The sequence below is a fragment of the Syngnathus acus genome, chromosome 6 (assembly GCF_901709675.1).
Source record: "Syngnathus acus chromosome 6, fSynAcu1.2, whole genome shotgun sequence".
Classification (NCBI taxonomy): Eukaryota; Metazoa; Chordata; class Actinopteri; order Syngnathiformes; family Syngnathidae; genus Syngnathus; species Syngnathus acus.
The window spans coordinates 9,235,578-9,257,532 of NC_051092.1; the positions used below are offsets into that span (position 1 = coordinate 9,235,578).

A 21,955-nucleotide genomic window follows, 5' to 3' on the forward strand; every position below is an offset into this window, starting at 1 on the left:
TCCATCCAGTTATGTACTGCTTTTCCAGATTAGGTTGTGGCAAAGACCTGGTACACACATTAGGATGGAGATAGACAGACATTTTCAACCATTTACTTTGCTTTTGGCCTTTTGCAGAGTCATATACTGGCTCCCCTGTAAACATCTGGGAAGTGCACCAGAGGTCACCAACCCGAGGTCACCACCTCTCCTCCAACTTGACCGCTATCTGTGTTTGTTACATGACAGCCGGTGTTTATCTTTTCAACTTGACGACAGATCAATTAGACCGGCCAGGTGGGCAATTGTGGGATACATCGAGACTCGCCCGGTTAAGGAATGTGGAAAGGAAGAACGGGTGTGTGTCCAGGGCATGCTGAGACAACTCCCACATTGAGCTTCTCCTCATCCCCCTGCAATCTGTCATTACATTTACTGTCAGCTTTGTCCACTCAATGTTTCCCTCCCTTCAGTCAACTATGGTACTGGAGTTAATAGTAATTTCCTCTTTCTCTCTTCCCTTTTCCTTTCCTAGATTTAATAATTTTATATATTATATTTCTCATCTTCTGTCTTTTCATTTTGCTAAATGTCCAAGTTCATGGTCTAGTGTTGAGGGAGCCCGGTGCGGTGCTGTTCGACTGAAGCTGATGCCAGAAATTCTCTTGCTAGACTTTCATATCCCCAAATCAAAACTAGTTGAAATCATTTTATTTATCTATTTTTCAATGATTATCCTAGCTAGATGTCAAACAAGATAAGCCATATACCGTAAGACATTTTGCTTTTGGTACTGGCTACTCCTTGTCTCTATGATGAGGGAGCCATGACATGTGTCAGCATGCAGCCCTTCCCTACCTACAGGAATGCAGCGCAAAGAAATGAAGCCAGGGATGAAACGGTGCACAGACGGTGAGGCCCAAAGGTGGGGAGGACTGATTTGATTTGCTGAAAGGAAAATTGGAGTGTCGTGTTTTTTTCCCCTCACCTAATGCCTGATTAATGTTCACTGCTGTTTTGTGTACTACTTAGTGCCTGGAGCAGAGGTGTGAACGTGTTGGTATGATCCTTTCTCAGTGCTTTTTTTACTCTCAGACATTATGACTCTACTGCTCCTTGTAATCGTACCCTCAGAATGATACCTAAACTCTCTAAAGAAGACTCCATATTCAATACTCCATCTTCAATTTGAAATACAGTACAGTGCAGTAGCACGCACATTTTACTCCAGAAGTAGTTAACAGGAAAATACTTTGAGCATTGATCCTCATGCATATGAACATTACAGAGCCCTTCTTGCAAATGACCTGGTTTCACTTGGATTAGCACGGAACCAAAAACCGCTGCAAATATACGTATATATAACATATTTCATGCCCTTGCTGACCTTTCGAGAGGCCCATAGAAAATCCAGGGGCTCTAAAGACCTTCAGTGTGCAGTGTTTTCTCTGGCTAAGACCTTGCCTAAACACACTACACACACCCAAAATGCAGACCCAAGGGAGCCATGGGGGAAGCATGCATGCTTTGGCTGAAATAAGAAGTCACATTTTAAATTGTTTGTTTGTGTGTTTGTTATTGAGCAACATTTGACAATATCTGCTCCATACTTTTCAGTGCAATTTGAAATGTGTTACATATACTGTATTTTTCTTTGAATGTGTGAAAAGTTTCACACATGTAGTTTAAATATCCTCTTAATGGTCTTCGTAAATGCTCCTGATGTTTGTGATTGGCTGGACATGGTAGCTGCTTAGATGTCATTATGTCCCAAGGTGTATTTGTTGCAAAAATGGCCGGAGTCCAGTGTGGTTGTTTCCATGAGGTGGTTTGACCACTTTCATACCTAACCTGTTGAGCCACCCAGTCATCTCTCTTAACTGAAGTTGGAGTGCATTTACTATATAGTGGTGATGTTTATTTAAAAAAGAAAGAAAGCAAAACGATTTCATGTCCTTAGCTTTTTAATAGTCATGTGTCAATCGTTCTATCCTGTCTCACTGGATCGACAAAAGTTTTGCCAGAGTTAACATTCCAAGGCGGTGTATTCATTTCAACACGCACGTCTTAACTGTGGTGTTTTGACGTCAACGATTTGAATTGCTCACATTGTTTTCCACTGCGGCCTGTTTGCCTTGTACTGCAGTCCATCAGGCAGAGCAATCATTTTTGGTGTTTTGCATGCAGTATTTGAAGCTCAATGCCATCATCTGTTGCAAAGGGTCGGATCTCGTCTTTTGCATAAACTGATTTTGTTCTTGTTGTCGTTTTAAACCGTGCACTGGTTTTCTGGTAAATTTCCAGTACCCAATGTTTAAAAAAAAAAAAAAAAAAAAAAAAAAAAAAAAAAAAAAAAAAAAAAAAAAAAAGAGTTGACATTTCCCTTCATTGTGTCATTTCTCATTTTTCTTTATGATGTCATTATTCTCTCAATGTTTTGACTGCAATTTTTTATCCTGTCTCAATTTTCCCTGCTGATTAGACTGTTTTGTCAATGTCTGCCTTGTCCAGTCATTCCTTTCAGCACACATACTTGTTCTATTTCAGGATGCATGTGAGGAAGCAGGTATACATCATACAATATACAGTAACATCTGGTCTGGGTAGAATGGGTGGTGAATGTGTGATGCCATGTCTCGTCTGGACTGAGGAAAGGAAGGTAATTGTGTGACTTGGGCCCAAAAAAAAAAAGTGTTTGCCTGACAATGGAATGTGGGTGTAAGTTTCCATCCACGTCAGAAGTTGCGTAAGACTTTGCAGAGGGGTCCAAATGTGTAGTTCTATAGCACCATTCATGTCGGCACTTCCACTTTTAGACTCCAGCCAACAAAACCTGACATGGGACAGGCCTGGTTGTATACCGTGTTACCTTTTTTTTTTTCTTTTCTTTAAAGCAAAACCTTGAAAACAGACCATTATGAATGATTTACTCATGGTCATTTAACGTGGAGTCACACATTCCCCCCCAGTGACACCTCTTCTATTTGCCTGATGTTTACTCCGTTACTGAATACCAACACTTTCTTTAAATCATTTTCAGTCATCAGAGATTTTTCAATCCATGCCCGCTATGTATAAATGATTTTCCACTGGAAAAAGGGTAAAACCAACTTGCGTATCCAACTGCTACTAGTCATGCAACAGAATGAGTCATGGCTCCCTGTAAATATATCATCTATTTGTTCAAGCAAAAACAATTCCAGATTTCACACATTTGTGACTAAACTGAAAAAAGTTTTCATAGTTTCTTTATGACATTTCTTTTTTTTGTGGTTGACCGTGAGATTTTTCCTAAGAGAAAAATACCTTGGCTCAACAAAGGCTGGTAAACACGGATCAAATAATTCCTTCATTTATATTCTGAACCGCTTATCCTCATGAAGGTTGCAGGCGTGTTGGAGCAGTTTGTTCCGACATTTCGGAATAATATTATATATAATAAAATAAGAATTTTCTGAAAAATACTACTCAGGCAATAGAGCGGGTCGTTCGAAGCCACCTCTGCCCAAGACACTTCACACACTTTGCCTCGGGGACTACAGATGAAAAATAGCCCTCTGGCTAATTTAGGTCCACCTACAGAAATGGTCCTTTATGTACACAGTCCCTGTCAAACAAATTATTAAATTATTATTGACTTATTTATGAACAAAATAAAATAATGAGTCAGTCCACTGTTCGGGGCTACCACTTCATGGGTTGTGCAGCGCCACCCAGCAATGCCCAATCTTACCCAATCTGGTAAGCAGGAAGAGAGCCAGTCATGCAGGATGACGGTGCAGCGAAGCACCTGTCACTCCCATTGTCCCTTTGATTTTGTTTCAGATAGTGTCATTGGCCCACATGGGGCTTTTACTGTATATACAAACATGCACCGCCTCAGACATTCCGACAGTAATTATGCTCAACTGACATGTTTGCAAATACTGCATCCACCCTCACGATCTCTTTTATCTCCAGAACTTCCTTTACCACCCACATACTTGGGAGTGCACATACTAGCTTGTAAGATCCCAAGGATTAGCGCATCTTTGTCTGGATCCACTTTACCCTGACTTACGCCAAAATTTCACCATAAATTTTGTCCGAGAAGTTGACAAAAACAATAAGACGAAGTAATGGTCGAGGAGAACGGGATGTCATGAAAGTAATCAGGCAGTAATACTATCTACATTAAATGTATTATTTTGCTATTTGAACAGATGATTGATGTAGCTGTAGTGTCAGAATAGCCGTCACGCGTGCTGTTGCGTGTTGGAAGTTCCGCCTCCGCATCCTCATTCATCCAATCACAGATTTAATTAATTGACATGGTGAAAGAAGTCAAGATCATGTCATGTAGGCACATCTCTTAGCCTGCTTCCACTGTGTATCCAGAAAAACAGCGACACAACCTGGAAATATGCATACCTAGCCTCTGTCTGTTGATTGCGCCACAGCGCCAGTAAACAACATAAGACAATTCTGAAACTAACATACTTTGACAACCACTGTCCAAAGAGGCATTTTGAGTGGACTGCACATTATTTTCTGTCAATTAAATCCACAGTCCGTTGGTTCCAAGTCCCTTAAATCAAAGTTCCAATGATAATTAAAGAGACATTAAGGAGTATGATTAAATAACTATCTAATTCCCATCCCTTCTTTAGAACTTATCAATGGATTAGTGGTGGATGCAACTTATGAAGAAATTGTTTTCATGTTACCTCAATTAAAAAAAAAAGTCTGTAAATTAAATACTTAAATAATTTTGTATACATTCTCAAACATGCACAGAAAACGAAAAATATTCAAAGTAATTCACCATTTGCTCTCATTCAGGCTTTGTTTGATTACCTTTCTGATTTTTCAGTGTTGACATGCTCGAACACGCCTGTTTTCTAATCATCCTGTCACTGTGGGTCTCCAGGTGAACTTCACAAACAGGAGAAATTTCACTGCAGTCTCATATGTAGTATGTTAGTTCACTCTAGTTCACACACCACCAATAGTGACACATTTGAAACGACTTATCATGAGCATTGCTTTTTCAGACATGTTATTTATATCCTTGCTCACGACAAGGTTGCTTTACTGTGTTATTTTAGGAGCTTAGTGGGACATTAGTCCTTCAATGTCACTGGCACTGGAATTAGGAGTCACCATGTGCAATCATAACTCGTTGCATTTAGCTTGTAGTTTTTGTAAACATTTGTGAATTAAATCCAGCAACGCTACTATTTATATATTTATTTATTAATTTACTTGTTTATTTGTTTGATTATGATCCTCTTTTACAGCGTTACTACTTGTTGATGTATTGCAGGGGTGTCAAACTCATATTTTTCACGGGCCGCATTGTAGTCATAGCTTTTTTCGGAGGGCCATTATGACTGTGTCAACCCAAATCAATGTATGAGCACCTCATATTATTATATACAGTAAAAGCTACAAAACAAACTGACAACTCGTTTTCAAATCAGATGAATAAAACTGGTCAAATATTTATTTAAAAAAAAAAGAAGATATTATTAAAACTGAAAACAATTTGCAATTCTAATAATGACACGAATTTGATGCACAATTTGTCTTCGCGGGCCACATAAAATTATGTTGCGGACCCTATTTGGCCCCCGGGCCTTGGTTTTGACGTCTGTGATGTATTGTAACAACACTAATCGAGCAAGAAGCCTGAGCAACGTCCACGTGGGCAGGCTCAGAAGTCACCAGCGCACGCCTCCCGAGCGCATTGCTCTTCTCTGATTGAACCAAGGTCATGCGAGGAGGCGGGCTTTGCCCCAAACGTTTTGGAGTTTATGGAGTTGCAGTCCGTGAGTTTCACTGAACTACGGACCCGTCCACACAGCAGCTTCCCGAAATGAGCCATGGTCGGTGAATGTTGCTCTTTATCTGGGGATAAAACGGACATGCACTCCCAGAGAAACTCTAAAAACGGGCTAAGTTGCAAAATGGTGCTTCAAGCGGTCGGAAAAGTTCTGAGGTAAAAATGATGGTTGTTACTTCTCGTTTACTTCATACTTCTCATCTGCTGCATTCACTGTACTTCACTAACCACATGGGTATTTTCTTGCATAGTCGAATTTGCAACTTGTGTAACTACAAGTGTATTAGTGCGTTACTCCGCGGCGCATCAGCCAGCTGCTCACTCACATTGGTTCGGTAGTCTTCAACGCTGCATAAACTGCAGAAATCAATTGATATGGAAGCGGAATTGTTGCAATATTGAACGAATATTGTGAGTTAAAGAGTCACCGTTTAACTTGCAAGAGCGCTGCTTCAGGAGTTGCTCATGCAAATGACTTGTTTTCGGTGCGACCTGGGGGTAACTTAAGGCGCATGTCCCGGTTTCGATCAGCGTGTTATAAATTTCTCCACCTGACCTGTGGAACAATTGATAAATGAATCATTTCATAGGCAGAAATCAGATCGAAATGACACAGGAAGAACATATGACCCAGATCTGTATTCTAATGTCATTCAAGGGACACGCACCTACTGTAAAGCAAAGTCCACCTGCTAACCCACTTTACATTTTTCTATTTAGCCTGGTTGTGTTTTATGTGAACCATGTCAAATTGTATATTTGGGCTCCTCCATGACAGAGCCTGTTTTGCTAATTGTTTGGTCAATTTTACACACCTACCAGCAGCAGCAGACCATACTTTTCAGTGTGCTGACGATGAAGATGTAAAGTGCAATACAATGGTAGCTTCCATGTCTTTTTAGCGATGGGAACGAACAGATCTTAATGTGTCACTGGATGGCTTTTCTGCAGGCATATAGTCTAGTAATAGTTTTACAAAGTTGGTAAGGATCCAGGAGCTCACGCCACAATTAAATTACAACTAATTAGAGGTTATTTGGCTTTTTAATAGATTACATCTCCAGACCAAACTCAATCACTCACAGTTTACAAGGTTGCATAGTTTTAGGATTGTATGTGAATCTGCGTTTTTTTTTTACAGCTCCTGTTTTTCCTCCTTTGTGGATTGCTTTTTTTGGGGGGCAAAATGGGAAACCCTGAAGCATGTTCGTTATGTTTGACTGCTTACTAAACTAATTTATGTCAACACCTTTGTGTGACTTTGATTTAGTTTCTACAGTCTGACAGATATCGTGATCAATTTGTGTGTCTGAGCAAAGCTTCCCACAAACACCTTCCTTGTGCCAGGTGCTTAACAATTCCAATCTCACACACACACACACACACACACACACTCTCACACACACACACACACACACACACACACACACTTTCTCGTCACACACTAGTGTTGTGATGTTGATGAGGTTCTATTATAGTAATAGCAAGGGGGCCCTTGGATGCTTTGCCGCCACTTGAGCCACTGAATGGGATTTAGCACAGGATGACAAGGGGAAGCAGCATTTGGCTGAGTGGTGTTGGGACAGTAGAAATTGTTGAATTGGAACAGTGTGTGCACATTTAGGCTTGTTCCCTGGCTGCAATTCTCATGTAGTGATTTACAGTTGCGGCTGACACCCCCCAATGATGCTCCTGATTAAGTAGAGGCAGCTGCTGTGCTTTCTATGTTTGCCCGTGCTGCTTATCTCATTCCAACAGAACTAAAACTGATGAGGTCATCTTGAAATAGATGCTTTTGAGTCTTCACGTAAAGTTTGGCAAAAGCTTTGACAGACCAACAGAGCTTGAACGTGCTCGCTTGGGCTCTTTTTAGCCCCGTAATGGCTGCTGTGGTTTTGCTTTGCAGAGACCAAGCTGGTCTCAACGGTCTGTGGTTGTTTCAGGGAAGAGAACAGTTTTGTATGCTCAATTTGGGTCCTGAAATACTTCCAGGAGTCTGGTTTAGAGGAAATGGATCCTCCTGACAGATGCTGCTCTCCGCTCATGAAAAGGTCCTGTTAAGGGTGATGAAACGTGATTAAACTTTTTGAAGCCCACACCCATGAAGAAGCAAGTACCTGCAAATATTTTGCCTGCATCATTACCACACTATAGCGCTGAGTCAGGGTTAGTTGGTGACTGTTGGTATACATGCTGTATCTCTAAAGGTGTGCATATCTCCAATAAAAGACAGTTTGATTCATATCTCAATACACGGCCTATATGATTCAAGAATGATGTGATTTGATCACAGTAAGGACACCCTCAAAACACATGACCTATGTTTATGATATGATCTGTTGGCGTGGACATGTCTTGAGGTCTGTTGTGATGCAGCTTGTCATGTGCAGAACACAGCTGTTGTGACCAGCTGGGTGGGTTGTGAAAAGGGGGGGCAGGAGATATTGAAGCAATAATGATGTACTTGTTTCACTACTTGAAACCACAGGCGTCTATTTGCTCGACACAGTCGGTACGTTCAAATCCAACTATTTATTTCAGCTTGATCTGTTCTCTTTCACAGCATCCTCTGAGCCTGTTTTTGACTGAAACAGATTAAATAATGTGAATCCAGAAAATGCACATATTTAAACATCTCATTTCAAAGACGTTTTAAGAAATAATATTCTTACCATTGGTTGCTTGATTAGTTGATGAAAGTTATTGCCTTTAAAAAGAAGACGGATCTCAATCGGTACATCTGATACATGTCGACAAAGAACAAACAGTTTTGCAACATAAATTGTGTTTCTTCATAACGTGCAATCGCCCACGATTGAAATAGAATATCTATTACATTATATTCAGTCGGTCCAACCCAATATTTGAATTTGAACATCCTGTAAGCTGGGCACTTGTGACTAAAGATGACTGGTGGGCAGGGGGTCGTGCTGCTGCTAGCGAAAGTGAAAGGGGGCAAGATAGTGGCTAACAGATGGAGTTGAACAGCTGCCAGGTCAGACATTCCATAGCTCTGTCTGCAACGACATACATGTCACCCAACTATACAAACCCGATGTCCTTATTGCTGATAAACACCAGCATGTCTGCTTCCTTCACCACCTTTTCTCAGCAAAAAAGCATGACCCTAGTATGTTTCCACACTAGGTTTTTTTGACTTGTGAGAGTTGATGGGTCCCTTCTTGCGGCAGACAGTCCATTCTCCATATGCAGGGTTCTGGTTTTGGTCTTGTGGGCTGCCCAGATCTGGTGAGACGAAACGGGCATCTGCTGCCTTTTATGGCAAAGACTTGCCTTACCAAGAACAGGCAAAGCTGTGTGTGTAGTGAGGGCAGACATGCACGTATGAGGGGAGGAGGAATTCTGCTATTAAGGGGGTTTTATTTATCCTAAAATAAACTAACAGCTCCAGAAATTCACCTCCCCTCACCACACAAATCCTCACTCGACGCAGAGGAGGTGTTTGTGTGGAAAATGATGAAACAAGCGGCAGGAAATAGCTTGGTGAACATAATGTTTTCTAAAGGAAAGGAGTGGAGAGGGGGAGGGCAAACGAAGATTTCTGAGGAACCTATTTGCAAAAACTTTGTAATGTGAGGCTGACTTTATCTGGAGATGAAGCGCTTTGCTCTGCTTAAGCCACAAGATGCAACAAGAAGACCAATGACGCAAGGTTCTATAAATGTGTTAGTACCGCTGTGTAGCTTTCGCTTACTTTGTATATTTCGGAATAAAAAAAGGAAGCAGGAATAGAAAAAGGGTATGCACTCTAGAGAGGCATTGCTATTATTTAAACCAAAATGAGTCTGATCAGAAGTGAAAGAGTGGGATTGTCAGTTAGTTGCCATGAGATGAAGGCAAAGGGCAGGCAAAGATGAAAAGAGGGGGCAAGAATGGGGCCTTAGTCTTTGCTTGACAACGCGCTGTTTTGACAGGTGAAGAGAGCGGAAAACCTTTATTAATTTTTTTTTTATTATTAAACTAAGAGCAAAGGACAAAGTACAAATAGAGAATGTCAATCCCTAATTGGTCGCTGTCTGAAGTCGACATTAATCCCTAAAGATCAATTATTGCCCAACTAGCAATGTTGATATCTTGTTGTCACAGAAAATTATCAGATTTATGTCCATTGACTCAAAGAATACATTGAAGAAGAATTCTTTCTATTTTGGTTCTAATGACCTCTCTCCTTGTTTCTGTAAACACTGTGGTACTTCAGTGCAGCCCATAAGTAGTGAAAATAGAAGGCGCTGTGAGGAAGGAAAAAAAAAAATCCATGATCCAGTGTCATCAAGAACTCTATAGCAGGATCTGCCAACTATAGAGACTCAGGTGAATTCAGCATGTGACATGGTCGCAGAAACAAAAAGTGGTTAAAGGTCTCATGCCATTTTTTTGTTTTTTTTTTCCTTTTCCTCATTCCTGCTGAGTGGAGTGAGCAGAATAAAAAAATATTCTATATAAAAATAATCTTTGCTCCAAATGAGTCACCGTTCTCTTCAATCGGATATAGAAACTAGCTTTCTTTTGGTTAGCTCCCAATATGTTCACAGTAAAATATAATGTCTTCATTTAATTGCTAGTCATGCAATGGAAGTGTACATAGGCATTGAGATGAGGTGGTGTTTGCAGCCAAACTTGTAGATGTGGGAAAACACCGCGACTGTGATGGCTCAATTCAAGGGTCCAATTGCGTCATTGATCGGATTGGCCAATGACCACAAAATTGTGCAAAATATCGCCCAGTCCCGTTATATAGCCAATCAGATCAGTGGGAAGTCCAGTATTCTTAAACGTTACTAGTTGAAGCTTTGTTGTATTCATCTGAATTCTTTTCACTTTTCTGAAAAAGAGTTGCACAAAAATGTGTTTGTTTGGCGAATGGAGATTTGGATTTTAGTTTCATTTCATTATATTTGTTATACATTTGACTGTGTGTAAACTGTGTGTTTACTATACAAACTATATATTTTATCATCAAATAGCAAAAGATATATAGAAAAAATATATAAATGATTAAGATATATTACTTTTATCAGGATGAAAAATTCTGTGCACTAATTACATCCTCTACTTTTTGTAGAGGTTGCCCACCAGCCCATTAGCTTCTGTTTGTTTGTCACACTCACTCGCGCATTAAGTCATTTAACCTTTGCCCTTAGATCGCAGCGTCTACGCTGCTACAGGGTGAGAGTCGGACCGGGGTCTGTTGTAGCCCACGAATTGCAGGAAGTGTGATGTGACATTCCTGTGCTAAAACTAGCAATGGAAGTACAAGGCACCGCGGATGGCCGTCTGCGGCTCCAGAGGTGACATTAGGTTAGAGGTTAGAGTGAAGGGTCATGTACATACACACAAGGCTCTTTGTTTAGTCTATGTTGGGTGTGAATCCAATCAATCCACCGTTGCAAAGTGTCATTCCTCACTTTGAACATTTGGATGATTTGGCTGTCAACTGCCGTAAGCAATTCAAAAAGCAATTCACTTATGCCACATTCTGTCAAATACAATTTTATCTCTGTGATGCCAATGTGATGCCTGAAAAGTGCTATGTAAATAAGATTTGGTTTAATTTGCCTAATTGCATGAAAGTGCAATATTTTGACTTTTCTTCTTCTTCTGTTTGACAGGAAGTCAAAGACAAAACCAAATGGAAAGAAGCCTCCAGCAGAAGAGAAGAAGCAATACCTAGAGCCAGAGTTCACGAAGATCCGAGTGGTGGATTTTGACCTAAAGGAGCTGGTGGTTCTGCCCCGAGAAATAGACCTCCACGAATGGCTCGCCAGCAACAGTAAGTGATGCTGGTTGATGTTTGAAAGTAATATCATTTACACAATGCACTACAATCAGGGGTGTCGCGGGCCGCATCGTAGTCATAGTTTCCTTCGGAGGGCCATTATGACCATCAACAAACTGATGAATAACTAAGTCTGAAACCGGAGACTAATAAAACTGTTCAAATCTTCTTAAAAGATCAATGGTGACAAAAATTGCTAGCAATTTCTGTATTTTTTAAAAGTGAAGACAATTTGTAACTTTAGTATTGACAGATGAAGTTGATGCACAATTTGTCTTCAGGGGCCACATAAAATGATGTGGCGGGCCATATCTGGCCCCCGGGCCTTGACTTTGACACCTATGCACTTCATGGACAAGTGTTGAGATATACTTCCTAAATAATAATTACTTTATGGATTACATGTTGAACAAGGCTCGTTAGACATTTGGGACACGTACTGTACGTGTTTTCAGCCTTTGTAATAACAGTTCAAGCCAAGTCCAATAAAGTATGCTTGGATGAGGCTCTTGTGGAAGAACTCGACAGCCTTCACGTTCACACCCTTCGTATTCCTTTTTGGTTATGGGTGGGCATTGGCTGATTCCCAGTTTGTCAGTTTACCGTGGTTTCAAAAAGTTCAAGGTTTCACTAACTTCTAATACTGGTTAACATTTGTACAACGATTGCAACACTGGCTGTCAGCGGTAACGATCTGCCCTTGTCTTTTGGGAGGGGATGTAGTAGCAGGGCACGATATGACTGGCTGCTTGCAGATTTGTGGAAACCAGTTGGCTCTTTGAAGTTAATTGCCTGCAATTAACTTTTTCCGCTTCCTCAGAGTAGAGAGCAGTTATGCACTGAGGAGGAGGAGGGCAAAGATGGCGTGACACCGTATAGCCCTAGTTAAGCCTCTCCAGCATTTTATATAAGGTTCCAAAATATATTTATGAATTGCTTTCTCAGCAGCCCGATGTATCAGTCAAGCCCCCCCCCATCCCCCCTTAGCGTCAGGAGAGATACAGTTCTGGAGATGGGCTGCAAACATGGATCCCCTTTTATCTCTGATGAATGTGCATTATGCTAAGAAATATACATTTGAAAAAAATTATGCCAGTGGCTTCTCCTAGCTACAAGGACAACATGAGTAGCCCAAGGGTCTGTTCTAAAAATAGCTCACCGCTGATGGGACACTATAACTTGCTAAGAAAAGTTAAAACGGAAGAACATTTTATTTATAGCGCACATTTCTTCTGTAAGAAATTGGATATATTTTGTTTGGAAATAAATAAATGTTGTTCAATTTAAGGTAAAATCCTGTTTTTATTCTTCCAAATGGTCTTTCCCATCATAGAAACGGTGTATTATGCCGGGCATAACTTTTTTAACTTCCTATTGAAATGGATTTGAGCCCCGCAATGGCAGTTTGTTTGCAAATTCACCTATTGGTTATTTGTGGGAAAACTCACCGACTCACAATTTGTGACTCAAAAGTGACAAAAACATCAAATTGTTTTATTTTCATAGCAAAACACCAACATTATTTTTATATTCACTGCATTGTAGTGTCAGCAGCCACGAGCGCATAATAATTTGTTACTTGCAGCAATCAGCTATTCGCGGCTGGACTCGGTCCACGGTAATATCAAAGTGCCAAAACACCTTTGTCACTATAAGGGGACTGAGCAGTGCCAGGTGAAAAACAAGGCAGGAGATTTTCTGGAAATGCAAAAAGGTGGAAAGTGAAAATGTCAGCCAAGAGAAGCCGCTGGAGGTGTAGCAACCACAGAGCCAAACCTTTAACAGGATCCAGACATGGCACAAAATTAACCCTAACCCAGAAACACATCACACCACAACTCCATCCCTTGCTATCAATCCTGTTTACCCGTTTTTCTTCTTGGCTACATTTACGCGAGTCCTTATGAGCAGAAGTTCTGGAATTGTGAAAGTACACTGTTGCCTGATTTTTCTGGTATTCAACAAGGGCTGCGCAAGATTGAAAGGAAAGAAAGAAACGAGACGTGTTAAAACACGTTTCACATATTAACATTCTATCTAGAGCAAGTCAGAAAAGTTGCGCTTGGACTTGTACACGCTGGCATTTCATTTGGTTTTTAAGCCTCAGCACAAGTTGTTCATGTTTTGACAAACTTGGTAATAAATCATTGAGAATTCTCAGTATTTGTGTTGAGCTTGAACAATATTTCCACAATTTCAATAGCCATCTGTCGGCAATGGCAACCGACACTCTGTGGTGAGATAAGAGTGAGTCACGTTGCACGGCAGTCACATGAACACGCTGGACAAGTTTTCCCACGCTAGAGTGAGACGAGGGGGCTTATGAAAGTAACGCTTCAACTGCGGAAGCCCTGCAGGTACATCTTAGCATGAAATGCTTTAATGGCTCACCAGTGGTTAACCTAAATGTTGCCGCTATAATAAGCAAACAGAGTGCATTACTTTTGTACTGTGAGTCATCATCAATGTTGTGTTTAAACGCAAACACATTTCTTTATCTGGCAACAAGAATGCAGGCTTCCACCTGACCAAGCCGCTTTTCAGAGTTTGGGGAACATTAATTGACATCTTTCTGTCCTTTCTTTGAAATCCCTTGCCTTGCATTTATTTACGACTTCAATCAAACTAGACGAGCATTTGAGGGTTTAATTACTGGTTAATTGTGCCACTTGTGACTGTGACTCATGTTTGACAGTCCACAAGCAGCTTGTGACGTCAATAAGCATTATTAAGAGACCATAATTGTTTGCAGCAAATGACAACTCACATTGGCATTATGTGACCTTTTTTTTTTTTTTTTTTTCGTTCCTGCAGCAACTACATTCTTCAATCTTATCAACTTGCAGTACAGCACCATCTCAGAGTTCTGCACCGGGGACAGCTGTCAAGCCATGACAGCATGCAACACGTGAGTAATAGGGGCGGGCCACGTTTAGCCTGAATAGTGACACCTTTAAAGGTCACTCCATAAAAAAAAAAAAAACAACAACAAAGTTTTAAAATGGAAGTCAGAAATGTGTATCATAATGTGCCCCCACTAGTCCAAATATCCCTCACCTGATTTTTGCCGTTAGTCATGTGACATCTGCAACTGAACCATGTGGTACTATGTGGTTATTTTCTGTAGACAGCAAGTTTCAGTACGGTCGGATTATTCTACTCGTTTCATATTGCAAAAAGCACTATATTAATCAGTATACGATATTTAGACTAGAGGGGGCACATAGAACATTTTATTGTAAAGGAAAGATTTGACTTGACTTCCCCTTAAAGCCAATTTGAGCATCACAAGCAAGCTGGAGGCTCCACAAATGTCCATCTTGGAATGTGAACTTAAGTCAGTTAACAAAGTGAAGGTGACCAACATCTTGTCATCTTCCGCCAATATAAAACCACTGTTATAGAAGGACCTTTTTGAATAAACAAACGTTCACGTGCATACATTTCCCACCAAGGAAGAATGTGTGTGCCGTTAAAACAGTTGAGAAGACCTGTATGGCAGTTGGCGCCTTTTGTACACCGGCGGACTGTTTGTCCAATATAACAATGTGCAGGTGGCTGATTATAAGTAGTGCATTTATCTAACTAGTTTACCCTGTCAGGGTGGTGTACTCCAGACTTAACGTGTGTGGCCTTGTCTTAAGGAGCTGCCTTTTGTGCATCCTGTGTATTCTGCGCACAAGAAAAACCAGATTACCTACTTGCTCACATGCACACGTGACACAAGCAACCGTTGAGGCACAATACACACATGACCCGCTTCCCTGTGAAAGAAGAGCTTGTCATGACTTAACCTCTCAGTCAACAGTCATTTTGCGGCGGCTGTCACCTTAAGCCGCCGCTGAGCCTCTGCTCTCCCACATCCTGACAAATGCACTGTGATGAGGAGGCAAGATGGAGGAACAGTAACAAGTACGTTTTGTGTAGGTACAGCAACGTCAGTCGGGCTTTGCTTTTCGCAGCAGGGTGGAAAGGTTGGTCTGGACTAGCTGTGACATCTGTGTAAATAGTGTGACACCTGCAACCACGCATTGCAAACTGCCAAAGACTTGCACAGTAAAAGGAACAAAAGACAAAAAGAGGACACATTCATCACTTTTTGTTTCTTTCTTGTCATAAGGCTGCTTATTAAAGTAGCAAAACACAATTTGTTAGTGATGACACTTTGTGTTTGTCCCATTCCATCCACTTCGTCATGTAAGCTTCATCACCCGCCCGCCCTTTCCTGCTTGTCTTTGGCGGCTGTGGTGTCAGTGCCCCTGCCCAAATACTATTTGGGGAAGAAAATGTTTCTATAAGCTATGGCGTGTCATTTGAACAAATTTTTATGTGGAGCAGAGGAAAAAAACGGGACAATATCTTGTACTGTTCTTTGAACTCTACATTAACTTTAACTTCATATTTGAGTTTTGATCTTTGAAAGAAAAGTCACACTTTTTCCCTGATCTATATAACAATGAAAACCATTTGTTCCAGGCTAAAACTACGTGCATCGACAATTTTCAAAGTAATTGTTGAGAAGTGTAAAAAAAAAAAAAAAAAAGTCAACGACAGTTAAGATATTTCAGTTAAGATTTATTGGCTTGAATGTGGCATCACTTAGATTCTTCATCTCTAAACCCCTTAGGCTGAGGATGCATCAGTTTTGGAACAGGTCTCACAAAAACGGCACACAATCAACTGCAGGAGTTTGCTTGATTGTTTTTTTTTTTTATTGCCTACGAGTAGTCAATAGAATGGTGACTTGAGTACTGTGTTAGCATCAGTTAGTGTGTGTTCTGACTTATGTAAAACTTCGAGGAGGAGCGGAAAACCCCCCAGAAACTAATGTATGTAATACTCACTGTTACTAAGTTTCCCTCAGGTGAGAGAAGCCATTGTGTCCATTGAAAAGACGTTGATGTCATCCACAGGGTGACGCATATTGGGGCTTTCCCCAAATGAGATCGTAGAGAGCAGTAGATGAAAGATCACCTACTAGTTGTTTCTTCTCGAGTTTGTATGAAAGACTGTCGCAAGAGATATTTGCGTGTCACAGCTGCTCCTTCCTCAAACATTTGAAGGAAAACATTTACATGATTCATGATGACCTCATTTACACGCTGCTCCTCCACTGTCAAATGTTAATTTGCAACACACATGAATGTTTTGTTGTTGTTGGTTTTTGTCCAGAACATACTACTGGCAGGATGAAAAGGGGAAGAAGACAAAGTGCACTGCGCCACAATATGTTGACCTTGTTATGAGTCTTTGTCAGAAACTGGTCACAGATGAGGAAGTCTTTCCTACAAAATATGGTAAGTGCACTTCTCAAGAAAGGAAGATGAGGCCCATTGGGAAATAACCCAATTTCACAATTTAAATGGTCTAAAAAGGTCCATAGCATAAAAGACATGCTTTTATGTGTCCCTTAAAATTATTTTTAAAGCTGATTCAAACAATAATTTCACTGTTTTTTTCGTTGCACTGTAAATTATTACGATATTAATTTTTGTTGACCCATACACTGCACTCCCTAATTATTGGCACCCTTTGCTATGATGCGTTAGTTAGCATCTAATAAATCCAGTTTGTTTTTTCTGAATAATATAAAAGCAAAGTTTGTAAAATCCAATCTTTAATACTTTTATATCAAATACAATCGTGATGTTAATCCTTTGTACAACCAACCCCCTTTGTGTGCAATTGGGCACAGTGTATCTCCAAATGTTGCACTGCTGCCCCCTGCTGCCTCGGGTAGTGGTCAGCCACTCAAACATAGCAAGAAAGCACAAGCAAGTTTCTTCCACTTCCTAATTGTCTCACTCTGCCCCCAGGCAAAGAATTCCCCAACTCCTTTGACACGTTGGTGAAGAAGATCTGCCGGTACCTGTTCCACGTGCTGGCTCACCTCTACTGGGCGCACTTTAAAGAGACGGTGGCACTGGAGCTCCAGGGCCATTTGAACACTCTCTATGCACATTTCATCGTTTTCGTAAGGGAATTCAACCTAGTCGATCCCAAGGAGACCTGTATCATGGACGACCTGTCCGAAATCCTGTGCGCCCCCGCCCCTCCGCCGCCCTCGACCGCGCCGGCCCCCTCCTCACCGACCTCGTCTCCCTCCCCGTCCTCACATAACCACGTGACGGAGAGATGAGCGGAGGCGCAGCCGAAATGCCGGCCCGGGGGCGACAGAGGATAGGACAGGAGAGAAGGAAAGACGGCCTGGCTGCCTGCCGCGGTGTGCCAGCGGGACTTGACAGATCTTCCACTACACTTGCGTATTTCGCTGAAACACCAACCAACCAGTCGAAAGGACAAGGGGAAGGGGGGGGCTTTGGGGGGCTGGGTGGTAGCCAGGGGTTTGTAACGCCAGCAGGAATTGGCGAGAACATTTCTCCCAGGGATTAAAAGAAAAAACACCATCCCTCTCATCTTCTCTAGGACAAAAAAACCACAGCTGTGTTTCATGTTTGGGTTCACTTCACTTTTACTTTTGATGAGTTATTTTGTTCGAATTTGGTTGTTGTTTGGTTGGGTTGAACGTGTGTGTGTGTGTGTGTGTGTTTATGTAGGGGGTCTTGCAAGCGTGGTGATTGGCCCTCCTGTCTATCCTCTCGCTAGCACACTGTGTACACGAGGGGGGTTTGACTTTGCTCGGACCTGCTCTTGCCCGGTGTTTGTGTCGGCCGGACAAGAGGCATCTCTGCTGGCCTCCTCCGACAACACGAAGCACCACGCTGGCTAATCTTAGCCAGTCCCGATATGGGTTGTTTATGTGGGGCTTAGTTTCATGCACCTCCTACTCAGGACCTGAGAGAGTATGTCACTGCTGCCAGAGAGGCTTTTCTCTCTTTTCAATCTCTGTCCCTTTAGTTGGTCAAACTCTTCTACGCGACCCTCGCGTACTGATGACGTGGCCCCCCCTACAAACATGTTGTGTAGCCTACTTCCCTGTAGAGGGCAGAAAAGATGAACATGCGCAGAAAGGTGGACACAGATGAACATTTTAAGATTGTAGATTAGATGTTTAATCTGATCAGCGAAATGGTGATACTTTACCATACTGGTGTCTGAATTGCAGTGGATTGCTGGTTTCTGTGCAGCACGCCGCCGCTTCCTCCCACCTCCACTCAAACATACACACACCTGCCCCAGCAGCACAGAAGGACCAAGATGTGATGTCACGTCTGCAGTCCCACACATGCCAACGTGGCGAGAAGGGGTGCAGAGCGTGCTGGTGGCGAGCTGCAAACCCTTCTTTTCTTCTTCTGTTGTTCTTGTTTAGTTTCCCACATCCCTTTTTAAGATTTGTTTTTAAAGATTATGAAAGGAAAGATAGTTTGGAAATAACAATAGTTATCCTGACACATAGAAAAACAACTTCTGCTTGGACTTCTGTCAGACAGCTTCTATGTGGAGGAGGATTGAGTTTATATTTGTCTCTTTTTTAATTTATTTTTGTTTTCTTTATTTGCAGGGTTCTTTATTCTGGCTCTTGTTTTTATGTATTTTAATTATTAACTAAGTTAAAAGCAATTTAATATTTCAAGCTCTGCTGATTATAATCTAATAAAAGAAAAATGCCATTCTGATCCACTGTCTCGTCTCTGTATTGCAGTGTCATGTTGTGTTCATAATCCGTAATGTGTCTATTAGAGATGTTTGTAAAATGTTTGCATCATGATTTGATCGTCTCAAAATATTGACGTCCGCAGCGGTTTACCCCAGTTGACATCCACAAACGAGCAATACATATTTACTAGACTTAAGTGATGACACTCATTCAACTGCATTACAAAATCATAGTATCATAAGTATTTTTTATTTTATCAGAGAAGCAAGTTAACTTTCCTAGATTTTTTTTTCAGATGATTCTAAATCTGTCCTTGTTTTTTCTGTAGCATTTTTTGAAATAATTTCAATACATTTATCTTCAGGAGGGGGAATACATGCGCCATTAGGTTAAGGTGTGGTGATTGACTTGGCCAGTCTAAGACCGTCCACTTTTAATGTTTATTTTGGTTCTTGTCTTGTTGCATGGGGGGACTTCTACGGCGGATTCTCCCAATTAGTTTGGATGCATTTTTCTGTAAATTGAAACACAAATGGTTTTGTAGACCTCAGAATTCATTCTGCTGCGACCATCAAGAGTTACATCATGAATAAAGACTTCGAAGGAAGAAATATAGACTACATGCCAGACCGCAAGATGCAAACCACTCATCACCAAAACCTTTTTTTTTTTGCGAAGTAGAGATGAGCCACAAAGGTTTTGGAACTAAGTTTTATGGACTGGGGAGGCCAAGATGAACTTCTACCTAATGGAAAGGGGAAAGTAAGAAGAATTAAATGATCTGCTTATGGTCCAAAACACATCTCATCTGTGAAGCATGATGGTGGTAATGTTGTGGCGTGGGCTTGCAAAGTGTAGTTGCGTCTGGAATGGCTGGCTGGAAGTGAACTGAATCTTTAGAATCAGTTCACTCAGAAGATTCTTTCAAACGAATCGTTCAACGAATGAAATTTACTTTTAATATTATTATTAATATTTTTATTTTTTTTTAAATAAACATTTATGTTAAAACTTGTCTGGTGTTTTATTCCTTGTTTTTATATTCGCCAATTAAAAAAAAATCTGACATTTGGTTAACTGCTTTATATGACGTGTTTTACGTTGTTATAGGAGTTGGTGTCCCCCAAAATAACAAACGGCATAACGGATTTTTTTTTCAACCTTTTATTCAAACACATTCGGTATAATAACACCATCAACTACAATCCAACAAATGGTGGTGTACCTAATGGAGTGTCTGATTGACGTCACAGATCAAACAGCCAATCAGGAGGTGGGGGTGAGGGTGGGTGTGGCACTTTTCACTTTCATTTAAGCTTTGACCATGATTTTTCCCTAATGAAGTGGCCTGTTATTAGGAACACCTAAAAATGGCAGTGTACCTAATGGTGTGTCCGAGTGACGTCACAGATTAAACAGCCAATCAGAAAGTGGGGGTGAGGGCGGGTGTGGCACTTTTCAATTTCATTTAAGCTTTGACCATGATTTTTCCCTAATGAAGTGGCCTGTTATTAGGAACACCTAAAAATGGCAGTGTACCTAATGGAGTGTCCGAGTGACGTCACAGATCAAACAGCCAATCAGAAAGTGGGGGTGAGGGCGGGCGTGGCACTTTTCACTTTTATTTAAGCTTTGACCATGATTTTTCCCTAATGAAGTGGCCTGTTATTAGGAACACCTAAAAATGGCAGTGTACCTAATGGAGTGTCCGAGTGACGTCACAGATTAAACAGCCAATCAGAAAGTGGGGGTGAGGGCGGGTGTGGCACTTTTCACTTCAACCAGTGGTGTCGACCTCCAGTCCTCGAGGGGCCGCGTTCCAATATGTTTTCCAAGTTACCCTCGTTAAACACACCTGCGTGAAAAGTTTTAGCCCCTTTCACGTTCCGCAGGAGCTAAAACTTTTCACGCAGGTGCACTTAACGAGGGAATCACACGGACACTCCATTAGGTACACCGCCATTTTCAAGTGTACCTAATAACAGGCCACTTTATTAGGGAAATATCATGGTCAAAGGTCACAGGTGTCAAGCTCTACTCCTCGGGGCCGCGTTCCAATATGTTTTCCAAGTTACCCTCGTTAAACACACCTGCGTGAAAAGTTTTAGCCCCTTTCACGTTCCGCAGGAGCTAAAACTTTTCACGCAGGTGCACTTAACGAGGGAATCACACGGACACTCCATTAGGTACACCGCCATTTTCAAGTGTACCTAATAACAGGCCACTTTATTAGGGAAATATCATGGTCAAAGGTCACAGGTGTCAAGCTCTACTCCTCGGGGCCGCGTTCCAATATGTTTTCCAAGTTACCCTCGTTAAACACACCTGCGTGAAAAGTTTTAGCCCCTTTCACGTTCCGCAGGAGCTAAAACTTTTCACGCAGGTGCACTTAACGAGGGAATCACACGGACACTCCATTAGGTACACCGCCATTTTCAAGTGTACCTAATAACAGGCCACTTTATTAGGGAAATATCATGGTCAAAGGTCACAGGTGTCAAGCTCTACTCCTCGGGGCCGCGTTCCAATATGTTTTCCAAGTTACCCTCGTTAAACACACCTGCGTGAAAAGTTTTAGCCCCTTTCACGTTCCGCAGGAGCTAAAACTTTTCACGCAGGTGCACTTAACGAGGGAATCTTTGAAAACATGTTGGAATGCGGCCCCGAGGACTGGAGTTTGACACCTGTGACCTTTGACCATGATATTTCCCTAATAAAGTGGCCTGTTATTAGGTACACTTGAAAAGAGTGTAGACCTTATGTATTTCTACATAAATACTTGCATTTGTTTGCATAT

General features: G+C 41.4%; 1 protein-coding gene across 4 annotated transcripts in view; it reads left to right on the forward strand.

Moving 5' to 3' along the window:
• mob2a (MOB kinase activator 2a) overlaps nt 1-19,177 on the forward strand; it is a 42,421-nt gene extending 23,244 nt beyond the window's left edge. For 3 of the 4 annotated variants that reach the window (XM_037255337.1, XM_037255336.1, XM_037255335.1), the window contains exons 2-5: nt 11,434-11,594; nt 14,415-14,508; nt 16,773-16,897; nt 17,417-19,177. In XM_037255337.1, coding sequence (XP_037111232.1) covers nt 11,434-11,594; nt 14,415-14,508; nt 16,773-16,897; nt 17,417-17,739 — 703 coding nt within the window. In that variant the 3' untranslated portion in view covers nt 17,740-19,177. Of the gene's footprint in view, nt 1-5,772; nt 5,960-11,433; nt 11,595-14,414; nt 14,509-16,772; nt 16,898-17,416 lie in introns of those variants that run through there. The other variant, XM_037255334.1, reaches the window with a different exon arrangement.
• Nucleotides 19,178-21,955: the final 2,778 nt, after the last annotated feature.